Source organism: Alligator mississippiensis, chromosome 1, assembly GCF_030867095.1.
Source record: "Alligator mississippiensis isolate rAllMis1 chromosome 1, rAllMis1, whole genome shotgun sequence".
In the NCBI taxonomy this organism is placed as follows: Eukaryota; Metazoa; Chordata; order Crocodylia; family Alligatoridae; genus Alligator; species Alligator mississippiensis.
In genome coordinates, this window is record NC_081824.1 from 321,402,246 (window position 1) to 321,419,435 (window position 17,190).

Here is a 17,190-nt window from a genome sequence, read left to right on the forward strand (position 1 = left end):
TATCCCCGGATCATGTGAGTGGCCCTCCTCTGGACCCTCTTGATGCTGGCCACATCCCCCCTGAAGTGCGGCACCCAGAACTGAACACAGTACTCCAGCTGTGGCCTGACCAGTGTCGCATAAAGGGGGAGGATCACCTCCTTGGCCCTGCTTGAGATGCATCTGTGGATGCACGACAAGGTACAGTTGGCCCTACAGACCATGACCTCGCATTGTTGGCCCACGTTCATTCTGGAGTCAATAATGACTCCAAGATCTCTTTCTGCCACCGTGCTCTAAGAGGGGAGTTTCCCAGCTTGGCAGTGGGAACCAGCAGCACACTTATAAAGTGCAGCACCCTGCACTTGTCAGTATTGAAACGCATCCTATTTTCGTTAGCCCACCCCTGTAACCTGTCCAGGTCCTGCTATAATCTGTCCTTCCCAACTAGTATGCCCACCTCACCCCAAATCTTGGTATCATCAGCAAATTTAAACAGGCTGCTTTTTACCCCATCGTCCAAGTCACTAATAAACAAATTGAACAGTGTGGGCCCAAGGACCGAGCCCTGGGGGACTCACTGCCCACATCCCTCCAGGTCGAAAAAGACCCGTCCACCACTACCCTCTGAGTACGAGCCTTCAGCCAATCTGCAATCCATCTGACTATGTAGGCATCAATGCCGCAGTCACCTAGTTTTTTGATGAGAATGGGGTGGGAGACAGTGTCAAAGGCCTTGCTGAAGTCCAGAAAGCCTACATCCACCACGACACCTGCGTCCAATGATTTTGTGACCTGATCATAGAAGGCAATCAGGTTGGTCTGGCAGGACCTGCCCCTAATGAAACCATGCTGGTTGCCCTTAAGCATCATCCCTGCTGCTGGGCCATCACAGATGTGCTCCTTGGTGATCTTCTCAAAGAGTTTCCCCAGGATTGAAGTAAGACTAATGGGCCTATAGTTGCCTGGATCCTCCCTCTTCCCTTTTTTGAAGATGGGGACCATGTTGGCTTTGTTCCAGTCATCTGGCACCTGGCCAGAGCACCACGAGTGCTTGTAAAGCCGTGCCAGGGGCCCTGCAATAACCCCTGCCAATTCCCTCAACACCCTGGGGTGGAGAGCATCATATTAAAAATCTGCAAAACAAAATTTAGCACCACCCAAACAATAACCAAAAATAAAAATATCTAGGATGGAGATTAGGATCAATGACACAAACCCTCCAAACAGGTGAGAGAATTAACTATTTTACCTCTTACATCATAGTCAATTATTTTCTAAAACCTTTAACATTTCTATACAATAGCTATATTTCCTCCCTGTCTAATTGAGTCATACAAGGCTCCCCAAGGTGATATCAAACTACATAATCAACAGTGAGCTTCCAAATACTTGGTAAAATTTAAAAAAGCAATAAATGAATATAAAATTGAAGGAAATAGGACCTGCGTTGTTTATTATTTTACTAATTCTGACATCTTGCTCCTTTCTTGTCTTCAATCTTGTCGCTTCCCCTTTAGACTAAATAGAGTGGACTGTTACTGGGATATATACATTACAAAGTAAAATTACCTACAAAAATGTTGTTCATTCCAAGAATTTTTTTAAGCTGTAGCTCTGATTTTCCATTAGCATAAGCTGAAAATATTTCCCATGATTGGGATTTGTATTCTCATCCTGCTATCTGAGGCAGAAGAAATCAGAGAGCACAAGGGCAGAAGACAATCTTTATTTATATGAACACAGAAATAGTTTCTTATTAATAGTTATTCAGTGAGTAAGATAAGGGCTCTCAATCAGTAGGGATAGGGACAGCCTCTCCAATGCAGGCAGAAAACTTACAATGCAATTCTCTGGAAAGTGTCTCTATACAAACAGCACCTGCCTAGTCAGCAGGTATGCTGCATCTATGTCTCTTGCCACTGATGAAAAAAATGAGTTTTTTTCCCACTTTGTAAATAGTAACTGCTGTTGCCCCTTCAGAACCAATATAGCTACTGGGGAGAGAGGGGGATTCTCCTTCTCCTTGCACATTAATTGTACAGAATTACTTACCAAGGGCCAACAAATTAGACTTCTGCTAATTCTTTAGCTCAGGGGTGCCAAAGATATGGGCCACAGGTCAGATTCAGCCTGTGGAGTACTGTCACCTGGCCCCAGTGCTGCCCTTGGGTACCATACATGGTGCACGCAGCCTGTCCTTGCAGGCAGGGCGTGGGATGAGTGCCACACTCAACGCAAGTTCTAACCAATCTGGAACGGATGCTGGACATGTGGCTGATATCAGGCATTGTGTGTGGGACCCATTTTGCATGCATTAAGGGTCTTAGATCCACTACATATGGTATCTATTTCAGCCACTGCAGGAGGTGGACTTCACATGGCACTTGCTTCAGTGAGTCTGTCATGCAGAAAGGAGGCGGGGAGAAAGAGAGGGTCCATGGGTCAGATCTGGCCCGTGGACTGGCTCTGTGCCACTTGTATGGACTGCAGGGCCAGAGGAATTTGACACCCGCTTTAACTAATAATACTGAACAAGTATGATTGCACATAGAATTTGGGCTGCACAAACCTTTACTATTGGAAATGACATACAACAAGAAAAGGATACAATTTGATTTGAGTTAGAGATCACATGTAATTTAGAGATCACTGAGTATCAATAAATACCGCATTTTGCAAAAATGCATTTTACACACTTGCTTTGCTGTGCTCAGTTTTTAAAAGGGAAACAGAAGTCTAGAAACAGGCAACAAATGCATAGCCTAGAAAATCTTCCCTAAGTGGACAGATCAATTATCTTGTTTAGACTAGAGAGTAATAATGGTGGGAGCAAGATTAAACTGTGCCATAAGAATATAACATAGCAAATGACATTTACTGGGTCAGATCCAAGACCCATCTTGCCCAATATCCCGTGTCACACACTGGCACAGAGTGGATTTTGAAACAGAAAGTGAATAGGGTATTACCAAGTTTTTTCCCTGTTCCTCTCCCACTTGTTGCTTCCATTAAGTCAAGGTAACTCTGATTTACAGGGTGTACCTCTACGTCCCATATTCAGTAGCTATTGATGCACTTTTCCTGTCAAATAATGAATAGGCCATGCAAAGTAAAGCAGGGCCTCCTGCAGGTCCGTGTTTAGCAAGTATTACAGGTCACTCTCTGTGCTGATCTGCTGAGGAATTATTAGACCTACACACAAAGGAATCTTGTGTCTTTAGTTATTTGTGTCTTTAGTTCAACTGTAGCAGTTCATGTTTTCAGCACTTGTGGTCCCTAATTGAATCTTTGGTGTGTTGGCCAAGAAGGTTTACCATTTCTTAAACTACTAAGTGGCTTAAGTAGTAGTACTGAGGCATTCCACTTGTTAAGGGAAGGGTGAAGTGTTGCTGAAGCTAGCAAGCATTAGAGACTTGTACACGGTAAACTTTTTATGAAACACAGAAGACTCCAAGTCAAAACAGGCATGTACAAGGCCACTCAGAGAAAAGCTCAAGACACAGCCTGAATGTGCATCAGCCCCAGATCTGAGAAAAATTTAGACACAGCTTTTGGGTCAAGTGCTGGCTGAAAGGGGCTCTAAGCTGTATGCAAAGAAACTCTTGTTAATTCTTGTTATTTTGATTTCCCCTTTGTTCAGAGAAACAGAACTCTGTATGTTCTTTGTAAATAAACAGCATTGCATTCAATATCCCCGACTCCATTATCAATTCCTTCTCTTCACATGAAAGGGGTAACACATGAAGGGGTAACACATGAAATTGAAAGATACCAAATTTAGTAATTGCTAAATAATTATTAAAAGGAATTTTATAAAGTAACATCCAATTGCCCTATGGAATTCGTTGGACATGATATCATGAAAACCAACAGTTTAGTAGAATTCAGAAAGCATTAGAATTTATTTAGCTAAAGAAAACATCCAGTTCCATTAGACAAGATACAAATAAACTTTAAATATCATGGGTGCTGACTTGTGCTTTAGAGTAAAAAGCCAACCAATAATTGATGAAGGACGGGAGGAAACTTTCATTTAGGCAGGTAATCCCATTGTTGTCAACAACAGGGATCTTATACCTTCCTCTGATGACTCAGGTACTGAACAGAGACAACAGACTGGAGTGGATGGATCAATCAGTTGCGACAATTCGTATCTTCCAAATCTTATCATTATTCTTATTTATTGTTTGCTCATTTCCAAACTCTGTATTACATTCAAGTTGTCAGTGGTTCTCAATCTTTTTTAAAATCAGGGCAACCCTTGCTGGTGATCCAGAGCCTGGGAGAATCAGGCTGCAGCAGCTTTACCATATTAGCTGCTCATTTGGGTTCAAGATACCGTTTTTCTAGGATCTACTTGGAGGATTCTGCTGAAGTATCCACATTGACTGGGTTCAAATTATTTAGGTTGTACATCAGGAATTGTCTGGACTTTTGTCCTTGACCTTAGTATAACTGAAATATTTGGAAAAGCACCTAAAGCAGTGATTCTGACTCAGGGTGCCATGAGATCCTTTTAAGGGTGCCACAGGGTAGTATACAATAGTACTACTAGTAGGTATATAAATGCCTACACATGAATCACAAGATAAACCATGAGATTTCAGATAGGGATACATAATACCAAAAAACATTCTGACCTGCTATAGGGTTTCCTAGGTCTTTGCACTAGAAGAATTGCTCTAATATTTTTTCATAATAAAAAACAAGAGAAAACTAAGAGCTGGCATTTTGAAAATTTTGAGGGTGCCCTGTGGCACCCTTAAAAGGATCTCATGGCACCCTGAGTCAGAATCACTGCTTTAGGTGCTTTTACAAATATTTCAATTATACTAAGGTCAAGGACAAAAGTCTAGACAATTCCCGATGTTTGAACCCAGTCAATGTGGATACTTCAGCAGAATCCTCCAAGTAGATCCTAGAAAAACAGTATTTTGAACCCAAATGAGCAGCTAATATGGTAAAGCTGCTGCAGCCTGATTCTCCCAGGCTCTGGATCACCAGGAAGAGTGACAAGTAAGCATCTATGGGTCTTTACATAATTTTCACCATCCAAATTGAGATGAGTAATTTAAATTTCCACATGACAACTCCTTCATTTCTCCAAGCATTTATTATTTAATATTACAGCAATGTAGATCTGTAACAGACAGCCAAAGGCTTCTGATACTTTAAGGGTGAAGGAGCAGCAGAGAGCCTCAGGCATGGAACGCTGTTCATTATGAGCTACCAGGGAACAGGTACTTAGGGATTTACCTGATATAAGCACTTAATGCAGAATGAGCTGTGCCGCCATCATAGCATGGGCTAAAGCCCTGCATGGGAGATAAGAGAGGAGCACAAAGAGACCAGCAGCAAGAAGTCATCCTGGGGTTGAGCCAGCAAACTGAATGAGAAACCACCTGTGACAGCTCAGGGCAGCACCTGACTGGAAGGGGACAGTGCCAGGGAGACAAACACAACTCCTGAGCCAGTAGGGGCAGGGGCAAGAGCTCCAGAGCAGGGGGAATGCAGCATTCCTAGCTGACATTGGGGCTATCTTGGAGCAAACAAGTGCTGCTGCCTTACAGGGGAACCTTCCCTGGGGTAAGGGGAAGTCTGGTTGTGGAGGCAGGTAGTCACTATTTACATTTGGACCAAGAGGAAATTAGTTTGCGTTGCAGCCAGAAGGCTTACTCCTTGGTTACAGTTTTAACCAGTGGTTTGGTGATTCCACCAGGGGGTGTCATAGTCACCCCAGAGCCCAAACCCAGTTACAAGATCTTAATAGATCCTACAACAACAGAGATCCTATTCAGGATCAAGACCGTGTTGTACTGAGTGCTACTCAGAGAATAACAGGATACTTACTTCCTGTTCCTTACAATGGAAGGCCTTGACCTGGCAATTGATATTGTGTAGATTGATTGATGCAAATAACCTCACTGAGGCTCCACATAGGCCCAGGAATCTGCCAGTGCATTATCAATTCCAGGATCCAAGCCAAAATTAAGACAAGAACCTTTTATAGCATGTTTAAATATCAGCATTCCACTGGGAAATTAATAAGGTACCTAACAGGGATGAGCCAGAGCCATAACATTTAGCTGCAGATCTTTCCCAGAGCTTTAGCTCTGGATGCTTAGATTTAAAGCTTTGGCCTGGGACCTATGAGACATTTTTGCTACACATATCACAAAAAATTGTGACTTACATTTTCAAGAGTGACTAGTGATTTTGATTACTCTGAGTTTTGGTTGCCAATCTGTCAGCCCTGTTTTTCAGTATGTGGGGTACAGTGTCTTAGATTGGGCTTTCACAAGCACTAAACACATTTACAATTAAGTGTCGGAGACTCAACCTGATTATTTTGTGTGAAGAGAGTTCCTCTCACACAACCTATTAATAAAACTGGATGCCATTATTTCAAATCTGAGGTTTAGTGCCCTTTAGAAAATGCAAAGGACTGTGAAATAAGACACAGGTGAGGTCACGTGCTAATTTTTATCTCTGGGATAAGAACGTGGAATTTCTAGCAGACAATGCAAGCTTTGTACCAGCCTGTTGAATACAGGTAGTGATGACTTAACATATCCTAAATCTATGACAAATGGAATGAACTGCCTGATTGCTGAAATGACCTTGGAAAAAAAATGATTTGGGTTTCTAGTGGCAGCTCCGCATCTAACCATTCTTATACAGTTGTGCCCTGCAAGGCTTTTTTAAAACACGCTTTGCTGCAGGAGAGGATGGAGCAAGATGGTGAAGATGGAATAGTTTTCCAGCTGCCTAAGAAATGTGACTACTGCAACTTCCCAATATTTCATCTCTCATTTCTTTTCAAGCCCTATCTATGTGGACAAAGAGGAGAAATTACCTCTTTCCTATGAACCCTGAATATTAAAACCTAATGTCCACTTCCAAGTGACTAAACAACCAATCACCATTTAACTATAGATTTTTTAATGTTGATAAGGTGACAGCTGGGAGCCAATGTCTGGGCATGAATTTCACTCTGTATTTATTGCATTAAAATTTAGTGGGAAGGGAACTTTTTGTAAGCCTAAATCTTTTTATCACTGGTGTGGATATGAAGAAATTGGATAGGAGGCATTTCCCGCCAAAGATGCACAGGCTAAAAGAACAGACCAGATGCAGTCTGTGGCATTTAAACCAGTGCTAATGGTCTGATCAGGAGTGCCATCTCTCTGGAGCACAAGATATTTCTTAGACTCTGAAGGTCATGCTATTTAATGGAAGATAGATTTAATGGAACTGATACATTTAGCCAATCCCCAGTTTAACTTGGATATGGTCCAGGATTTGGCATGTATTACAAAGAACTGGTAAGAAGATACAGCTGGACATTGTAAATTCAAGAGCTTCCAGATGTACATACTGGGCAGCAAAAGCCACTGGATGAGTGGAGAGTCAGCATGCCAGTTGCCATCTGATCCTACATTTTGTTCATCCACTCCAAAATTAATTTGCCTGAGTGCATATGCCTTATGTGCAAGTCTGGGCCAGAGTCAAAACAGGAATTGTGATAGTACAAAAGCCACTCAGCTGTACATCACATTTTCTCTTAAGGGAACAGTGATGCAAAATAGGGGGTGGAAGAACCCTGGCTTATTTTGTTCTGCGTGATGCCAACTTTTAAGTGCTGAACCTTCACAATACATACTGTTGTATGGCCACGACGGCAAATACAGAATTAGCCTATGTGGTTTCTGGCTTAATTCTTATACATGGCTACACTCTGGATCTTATTTAACAATGCAATCAGTGGCTACATATGGGTTACACACTTACTGTAGTCTGACCAGAAATGAATTTTGCTCTTTTTTGGCTTCTTCCATTCTCTTTGGAGATTAAGGAACTACTTGGAGCTCAAATCTCTCTGAGGAAAAATACTATTGACTGCAAGAGGGACAAATAGAGAGAAAATGGGTAGAGATTAACCAGCAAGAAACCCATCATCAAGAGGGAGGGGAACATGCAAACAGAATTCTCTTCATTGCAATAAATTGGTAAAATATGTTTTTTAAAACTTGTATTACTTTCGTTTTCCTTCACAAGGCACTATTTTTAAAACTGTTAAATAGATTTTTTAAAGTTATTGTGAAACATATCAATTTCAATGCAGAGAGCCAAACCAGAACTGCCTGAGGATACCTTCAAGTATCATATCATCATAAAAATTAAGGATGGAACTCATCTCAATCCATCCTGTTGCCAATGAAGAATAGCTCCCTATAGTATATTTACAAGTTCTTAATGCCTTGGCCTTGTGCCTCGCATTCATTGGATGCATATTTTTCAGCCAATAAAAGATCCCCTGCCATAGCTTAATGCTATTATAATTAATTTATAACACATCACTAATTATTTCCTCTCTTAAAATGCTAATCTTTGAATAGCAGTGAATAATTCTTAGAAATCACTGTAGTTAAGAGTTGGAAAAAACCCCTATCATTTCCTGTAGCTCCTTGTCAATCAAGGGCTGATGTGAAACTATTTATTATGGAGTATTTTGCTGACTTTGATGACACCTGTCTCAAATACTGGGGCATTGAACAATTCCTTCCAGCCCAAAGGAACTTGATTTAAGTCTGAATGAGACAAGACACTATCGTTAATATAGTTTACCATTTCCATTACTCCTAGTTGTGCACTCTCAAACCACTGCATACTGTTCCTCATCCTATATTCTGTTCATAGAGGATTAAAACTGCCTCTATTTGATCCTCTTAAATATGGTAAGGGGAAGTTTTGCAGAGGAAGGAAATTCCTACCTGAAGTAAACAGGGTCAGTTTCACTCTAAACCTTTTAATGTCTCTGACCTTCTCTGTCTCTCTCACACACACACAGACACGCACACACTGCCTTGGCATAAAAGTGTTTTTATGATTTATGTTCAAAGGTCACCTATTTCAACCCTTTTCAAATTAATTCATAATGTTAGCTTCTTTTCATGTCATCTGTATGTGCAAAATCCTGAACATGCAAGAAGACAGACTATTTGAAGTTATGTAAATTTTTATTTTAACATAGCACCCCATTTTACATCATGTACATTTTCCAAAATTGGATATGCATAGTAGAGAATATTCTATCTTGCAGTCTACCACACTCACATTTTTTGCAGCTGTGAAAATAAGTCTGCTTGAATATGGAGAAATACTACACTGTAATAAGTTAAAATACAAATATAGAGTAACCTCAGTACTTTTTTAAATTTCAGATTAACAAGGTCCCAACACCATATTGTATATCAAATGGTAAATAGCAGAATAAGATGCATTATATATTTTATAGTATATTATTGTGAAGATAATTAAAGAACAACATCAAAATATATAATTTCTTCTCAAATTCATTATATCATTTGGAGTATTCATGTTCTGAAAAAATAAGTTCTCACTTTAGTTGATAAAACATGTGGATCCATTATCCCTCTTTCCCATCCTGACTTTTATAACAGTAGATACTTCTTGCAACCTAAGGTGTGCCTATGCTAAAGGCTAAATAACAGGCCAAGCTAGAGAAGTGATGACATTCCCCCTTCACCTCAGAAGTAGGGTAGATTAGCTACCAAGACTAGAATGAGTCCAGTACCTAAGCCAGATAAGCCTGCTTATTCTGAGCTAAGCTGGGGCGTATCTACATTGTACTGCATCAGGAGTTAAACTCAGTTTCTACAATAGGAAAGGCTTATTTCCAAATTACATCCATTTTAAAGCTTCTTGTGCAGAGTTCCAAATCCTACACACCACACAGGGGGAGTTTTGTAATGCAAGCCATTATCTTCCAGTAATGTTTAGGTAGCATGCTTTTAATGTTAAGAAGATGGGTATACCAGTTCCTCTCACTGAAGTGGTAGGAGATTAAAACCAGCATTAAAACCAGCATGTACAAATATGTTTGGATATAGCATTTCAAAGTAAATCTGAAATTTCAGGGGCTACTGTTGGTCATGCTGAATTTGCTAAAGACTGAAATTCTATGTTACAACAGCAATAGTGGATCCCTCTCAAAGGAGATATTAACAGTCTCCATTGTGCCCTAATGGTACTACTAATTTAATAAACCGAGGACATTAATCTTTAAGGTCAAATGTCATAGGCAGATTGTCCTAGGATGTCCTTCCCCTGAATGGAAACCTGTTTTCTCCACCTGCTATTATGCTTAACATTAGGCACTGGAATAAAAAGTGGCCTAATCTTCAAAAGGGATAAATGCTACCAGTAGTTGCAAATGTTTTGATGCCAGCTCAGTAAATTGCTGTTTGTTAAAACCAAACTTTTCACAGCAATGTATTGGTTTTGACTATGCTTTATGAGGTTCAGGATGGAATATCTTGTCTAAATGAGCACCAGAGCACAAAACAAATTCTCTTTCCCTTCCCTCAAACAGCCATTTATCCAGTAGTAAAGACATTCTCTGAGATGTGGGAGAGTTAAGTTCCATGGCCTCTTCCCACATGATTCTCTCTGGCCCAGTGACTATTTATACACATCTGCTCCAGTAAGTGAAATCTAGAGATGGACACTAGAGACTGGTGATAAGACTATGCGCCTAGGATATGGGAGAGTCAGGTTTAAATCTCTGTTCTGAATCAGTCTCTCTCGACTTCTTCCAGTGCATTTTTTTCACTTTGTTTAAATATTATTGGATAAGAGAAAGACAGCATTTGAGAGAGAACAGCTCTGTAGTCTGGCAGTTAGGGCACTCATCTGGGACAACTGGATTCTAGCAGCTGCTCCAGATCAGAACAGGGATTTGAAATTGGCTTTTCCCCATCCTAACTCGTTGACATGGGACTGTTGGCTATTCTGGGGTTAGTGTCTCCCATTTTAGCCAAAATTCCCTCCTGGACTTGAGCAATCTTCCCAAGATAAGTTTAATCAAAATAGATCTTCCCAGAAAAAGTTTCCATCTCAAGAAATCAGCATTTTCTGACAGGAAAAACAAAAAGTTTTATCAAAAAGCTTCCAAGCAGCTCTACTTAGGAGTGCAAGTCTTACTGAATGAAATGTAGACAGTTTTGAATTTTTTTTCCAGGATTCTCATAGACGATTAATGGAGATTAAGATTAATTTTTTATTTTAACTTCCTTTTCTCACTGCCCAGAACAACTTCCTAACTCAAACTGTGAAGCATTAACACAAAGCAACACAAAAATCACAAAAGGTGGTTATTTGTTGTAAATGCAAACAAAAGTCAGTGAGCTGGGGAGTGATGTATTACAAAAACACACTTTCTCAGTTAACCTTATTCTTCAAATGCTTGCCCCTCCCTACCTTTGGAATAAAGTTTTATCAACTCTTGATCTATATAAATTTCAGCCAAAGCACTCCACTTAGTCACCATGCCAACTTTAAACATTTACATTGATGTCATTCTTATTTTACATCTTGATAAAGCTTTTGGTTGTTCTCGTATCCCACTGTAGCTTTTTCACATTTATCCATTTCACACTATATCCTGACAGAAGACTGGCTAGTTATTTCTAACCTGCCCCCCCTGGGGCCAACCCATAGCTAGATGGATAAAGTATTACAAATAATGAAAGAAAATCAATGCACAGATTTCCCAAACTCAATGCATATACTATACTTCATTTATGTCATCGAACAGAAGGATGTGAAATGCACTAAATACAAGATTGAGTGGGGAAGGAGAGAGAAACATTCATGCAATAGTCTCTTGTAAGAAAGCATACATCAAGCCTATGAAACGAGTCAGGATGATTTTCTAACTTCAAAAATTATATGTAATAAGAGAACTGGTCCAAGAAATAAAGAATAGTTAGAAAGGTCCTGTTGCCAGAAAGGCTTACAGAGAATTTAGTCCATTAAAAACTGAAGTATATGGAAAGACTTCCATAGACTTCAAATATCTGAGTCCAATCCAGGACCAAAGCACTGGGACCTTTAGCTCTCTATCTGGGGATGGAAATGGGCTAAGAAGCTTTTATCACTGCAGGAGCATCTCCTATAGCCCCTTGTAAGATTCATTTATTTGTTTAAAATCATTAAAAAACTTACTTACAGCATATAGATAATTTTATTTACCCTGGAAACACGTCTAGTTTGGGTTCTTAACAAAATGCAACGTAGGCCAATGCAAACAAACATGAGAAAATCTCTAATATATAGTTTGTTTTAACTTCCATTGATAAAGTTACGATGTTGATTTAGAAACTTCCCCTCCTCTCCCAACACATACACCCCACACCCACACACCCCTGCTCATTTTGAACCTTTCCTGCTGTCTAGAGCTCAGAAATGAAGGGTTTTTTACATTTCCAAAATCAGCAAGTCTCAACAGTTTTTACTTCTTGAAAGTGCCCTTTACATGCTTTTTATCTTATAAAATACAAACGCTATAACATTAATAAACATGAAAAATGAATCTTAAATGGCAGTACAAAAGATAATTATCTGATGTGATTGTGGTTATGGACTCCATATGTATAATCTTTTTCATTCTCTCTTGTGTTTTACCAGCACAGACAATCTGCCAGGGTATAAACCTCTTTGAATCAGAAACATCCAAGAAACCATTTCAGAAAATGAACTTTGAATATAAACAAGAGTTCTGAAAGCATGTAACCATGAATCATTTTTTCCCCAGGAATGCATATAAATCAGGAATTCTTTAAATAAATACAATACTGATCATTTCAGAGTTTAGACAATTTGGTGGTAATGTGCATTCTGTAACATCTGGAAGGAACCCATGGGGGAAAAAGGACCAGTGGGGAAAAAACTTCCACTTTTTAGACATTCCCTACTGTATGACATTCATTTCATGTACCGCCTTCATTTGTGAAGAAAAACGTGCATAGTGGTAGGCAAAAGAAACCCAATGTTTTATTTTGCCCTCAGCCATTGCCTAACTGAAAACTTTACATAAATAATAAAGTCAGAAGATTCTTGGCATGAAGACTCAGTTATCACCACTGAATAAAGTGCTGAAGGTCATAAAACAGTTACAGGACGAAGCTGCTCCAGCTGAGTTTCCAATGCTATTCGTTCCTTGTGAACTTCCTGCAGCATGGGAAAAAAGAGAAATGTTGTAATTTTTGCAACACCCGCATATACAATCCTGAAATATTAAAAAGTAGTTTGGTAAGCTGTTCACATTTAGTAGAGATATCAAGTTTATACCGCTTACATACTGCTTCATGTGGTTTCAAAGCAGTGCATGAACAACAGATAATGAGGCCCCACAACAGCCAAATGATGGAAATAGTATTATTCCATTTTTTAGAGAGGCAAGCTGGAACAGAGGTCAAGTGACTTGTTCAAGGTGACCAGGAATAGGGAGGATGGGCCAGTGGCCAGGGATTTAATAATGCTGAAAGAAATCTGGGTTTTGCTCTGCTGTTCCTGAGAAATCTTATTTCAAAATTTGATTTCACTCCAATTTAGAACAAATCCAAGTTTCTCAAAATTTCCTGCAAAAAGGAAATGACAGAAAAAATATTTAATTACAGAAATCACCACTATAGGGTGTTTACAAAACAACAAGTGTCTGAGGGCCAGGACAAGAGAAAGCTGCAGCAAAACGGATGGGCATATGAATTTCTGCCGGCAGCTGCTTGGGCTTATAGTTTCCCCAGCATAAAAATTGCTTCGGGGCTGAGGATTGCATGGTCTCTAGACTCCCAAGGCCCAGCTGGCTCCCACACCCTCATTTGGAAATTGGGCGACATGGGAAGCAATCTTGCTCAAGTGAAGTATGGACCCTTGCCTGACTAACAGGGCTGCCCCAAATACACTACCAAGAATGCCTGTGCTCTGCAGCGTTCCAATAGCAAACCAGGAGGCCTCCACTGGAAATCTGCCTGTGATTTGATGAAAGCTCATTGAGCATTTCAGATTCCATGAACAGTCAAAATCCTACTCTCCGAAAGTGTCCAACCAATTCTAGGACCTGGGAGACATGGGTTCAAGTCCATTCTCCATCACAGATGTCTTGTGTAACCCTGGGCAAGTTGCTTATTTCCTCTTTGCCTCAGTTCCCCACCTGTTAAGTGGGCATAGCCCTATTTGTATAAATAAGACCATTACACATTGTGAAGTGTGCAGATACCATGGCAACAGAAGTCCTGAAATACACAGACAACCTAACTGAGCCAGTGTGCTGCTACTAAAATTTATCTGTATAGCACATCCCTGTACTTATTCTACCTGGTCGAACTGTTTCTTTAAATCCTGCTATGAAGGATTCTCATGCCCTACTGGCTCTGTGGGACAAATGAGGGGTGAAGGGCTGGTCCATGGGCCAGACTGAACCCTGTGTACCAGGACTGGGCCCCAGGGCCTTGTGCTGACTCCACCTGCTAGGATCAGGCCCAGGCGGCTCATGCTGTATCCACCCACTGGGATTGGGTCCTGGGGGCTGCACACTAGGGCTGCGCGAAACAGTACCGTTTCATTTCGACTCCTGTTTCGCTGTTTCGACAGGACAGCGTTTCATTTCGAATTTCGTTTCGAACCACTGTTCCGTTTTGTTGAAACTGTTTTGACACTGGTTCGACATTTCGCCCGTAGACTATAATGGGGAAGAACAAAACTGCTTATAACTTTGTCATTTTTTGGAAGATTTGGATGAAAATAGCAGGGATGGTAGCTCCTTCTGAGAGCATGAAGTCCGCTAAGTTTCAAAGAGATAGGTGTAAGGGTTTCTAGGAAACTGCACCTCAATCTGCTGACAAGCAAAACTTGCAGGGTGAAAACTAGGCCTGCGCAAAGCGGTTAGTATTCTCTTCGGGTTCAGATTCAGCCGATTTGGGGGACAGTGATTTGATTGGGAGATTCAAATCATTGTCCCGATTTGATTCGGCTGCTGCTGAATCTCCAAATCAACCAAGCCAGGCCCATCCCCTGCCCCTCTCCCACCCCGGCAATGGCTGCCCCAGCTCCCAGCACCTGGAAAAAGAAAGCTCCAGCTCAGTGGGTGCTACCCGGGTTAAACCCCCTTCCCCCCCCACTGCATAGGGGGCTCTGCATGAGCCCCCCAATCCCCCCCTCACTCCCCCAGCCCCCCCACGGGAGCCCCGCCTAGGGCCAGCTCCAGCCCTTTAAGAAAAAAACCCCGAAAACCCCCCAGACTCACCGCTTCTGCCAGCGGGGAGATTGCCCCCCACCTGGCTGGCCCTGGTGAGCACCGGGGCTTTTTTTTTTTTTTAAATATTGCGCTGGGGCAGGCAGGGCAGCCATAGGGAGGCTGGGGGAGCGGGTGGGGGTCAGATGGGGCTGGGAGCGGCAGGGCTGGCAGGGTCCCCTCCCCTGCCCCTAGTACTTACCAGCTCCCTGCTGCAGTCACCAGGGACTGCCCAAATTATTAAAGCTCTCTGAATCTTTTGAGAAGATTTGGAGAGCTTTGAATCGATTAGGACCTTTAAATTGGTCCCCTGATTCGATTCGGATTCAGAGATTAGGCCACTGAATTGGGCTAAATCTCCTCCAAATCGAATCACCAATCAAGGCTTCACACAACCCTAGTGAAAACCGCAGGTATGGTAGCCCCTGCTGAGGCCATGAAGCCTGCCAGCTTTCAAGGAGATAGCTGCAGGGGTTTCTAGGAAACTGCACCTCAAGCTGCTGACAAGCAAAACTTGTGACATGTGTGACTGAGTGTGTGTGTTTAGGTGCGCCCTCACTGGCACTGGGGCCTCTACACAACATGGCAGTGTGCTCCAATGAGGTCTCCTCCTCCCCTACAGACTTAGTCCAGTCCACCACTTTAAATAACAACAGGTAACTTAGTAAGCAGCACAGTAGCACCAGCAGCATCTCAGGCAGCCAAACCGTCACAGTCAATATGAGAGCAGTCCTTCCCCCCTCCTCCCCGTCCCTTTCCTTACTTTCTGTTTCCCTGCAGGCAAGCCCTGCTTCAGCTTTGAACCTCGAAACATTTCAAAACTTTGAAAGGTTTTGACTGCACTCATTTTGTTTTGTTGCTGTTTTGAGCTTGAAATGAGTCGAAACAGCATTAAAACAAAACAGCCAGTGAAATTTTGCACAGCTCTACTATGTACCACCTCTACTGTGTACCACCAGGATCAGGCTCTGGGTGCCATCTCTACCTGGCCCCACATACCAGAACCAGGCTCCAGGACCCCAGGCCATCCACCCAGCCCATATGCCAGCATCAGGCCCAGCACCATCCTGCATGTCCAATCCAGCTTCCCATGATCCTGTGGAGAGCCCCACAGGCCAGAATATATGGCATCAGGGGCTGGATGTGTCCCACAGGCTGGGAGTTGAGCACCCCTGTGCTACATAATTCAAAAGTGGTAGATTTGATAAGCTTCTCTATGCAGTCATACTTTAGTCCTGACGCAAAGAAGGTGGTGTGACATGGGATGTTGAATGGGGTGGGCTGAGTTATAAAAAGTGGAAATGCACAGAACAGGACTATCTAAGGATTAAAGTGTATGCACTACTAGCCGGTGATTTGTGTATTGAACAACTGAACTTTGAAGACAACTAAAGAACACATTGCATCAAAAGAAAGAATGGGTTCCTGTCCTGCAGGAGGAGACAGCATTCAATTATCTAGAAGAATGTGAAATACAAGAATTATCCTTGCAGTCAACATAGCCCTTTGCACTTAGGTGACACACGTTCCGAGAAAAATTGCTTACCCCTACATGTACAGTAGGGCTGCCCAACTTGTGGTCCATGGCTGCATCCAACCCCCAAAGAGTTCTTAGACCTCATGACCACAGACTCCCAGTTCAGGCACCGCTCCCCACTACTCTTTCCACTGCTCTCCTGCTGTTGGAGACTCCACTCTCCCCCTTCCTTCTCCAGCTTCCACTGCCTGCTCCTGACACTGATGGCAGGGAGAGTGTGCAGTCCACAGGGCTGAGGGAGCCTGCAGCTGGAGCATTAGGGGCCTCCAGAGACCCCACGTGGCATGGCATGATACAGCAAGGGGCCCAAATGGCATGGCATAGAGACAACTGCATGGTGCAGCAGAGCAAGTAGGGGACCCTTGCAGTAGAGATCTTTGCCAGACGAGGAAGAAGTAGAGATCTTTGCCAGGGTGAATCTCATTGTGATTTTCAGTGTATTCCTCACCTTCAGTTGCTGCTGGAGTTCACTGTTCAACCTGGCTAGCACGGCATTGGCTTCTTTGTTTTTACGAATGGCAGTCTGAATAGCTCTCTTCTGCTTGGAAGACTGTCTGCCAGAGAGATGAATAAA

At 42.0% G+C, this 17,190-nt stretch overlaps 1 protein-coding gene across 12 annotated transcripts in view; it reads right to left on the reverse strand.

The window, feature by feature from the left end:
- Positions 1-8,983: 8,983 nt before the first annotated feature.
- The window catches only part of REPS2 (RALBP1 associated Eps domain containing 2), a 149,936-nt gene continuing 141,729 nt past the window's right edge, over positions 8,984-17,190 (reverse strand). For all 12 annotated transcript variants that reach the window (XM_019495047.2, XM_019495048.2, XM_019495046.1 and 9 more), the window contains 2 exons: positions 17,065-17,170; positions 8,984-13,017 (listed from right to left, as the gene is read on the reverse strand). In XM_019495047.2, the coding sequence (XP_019350592.1) occupies positions 12,949-13,017; positions 17,065-17,170 (175 nt within the window). In that variant the 3' untranslated portion in view covers positions 8,984-12,948. The remainder of the gene's footprint in view (positions 13,018-17,064; positions 17,171-17,190) is intronic.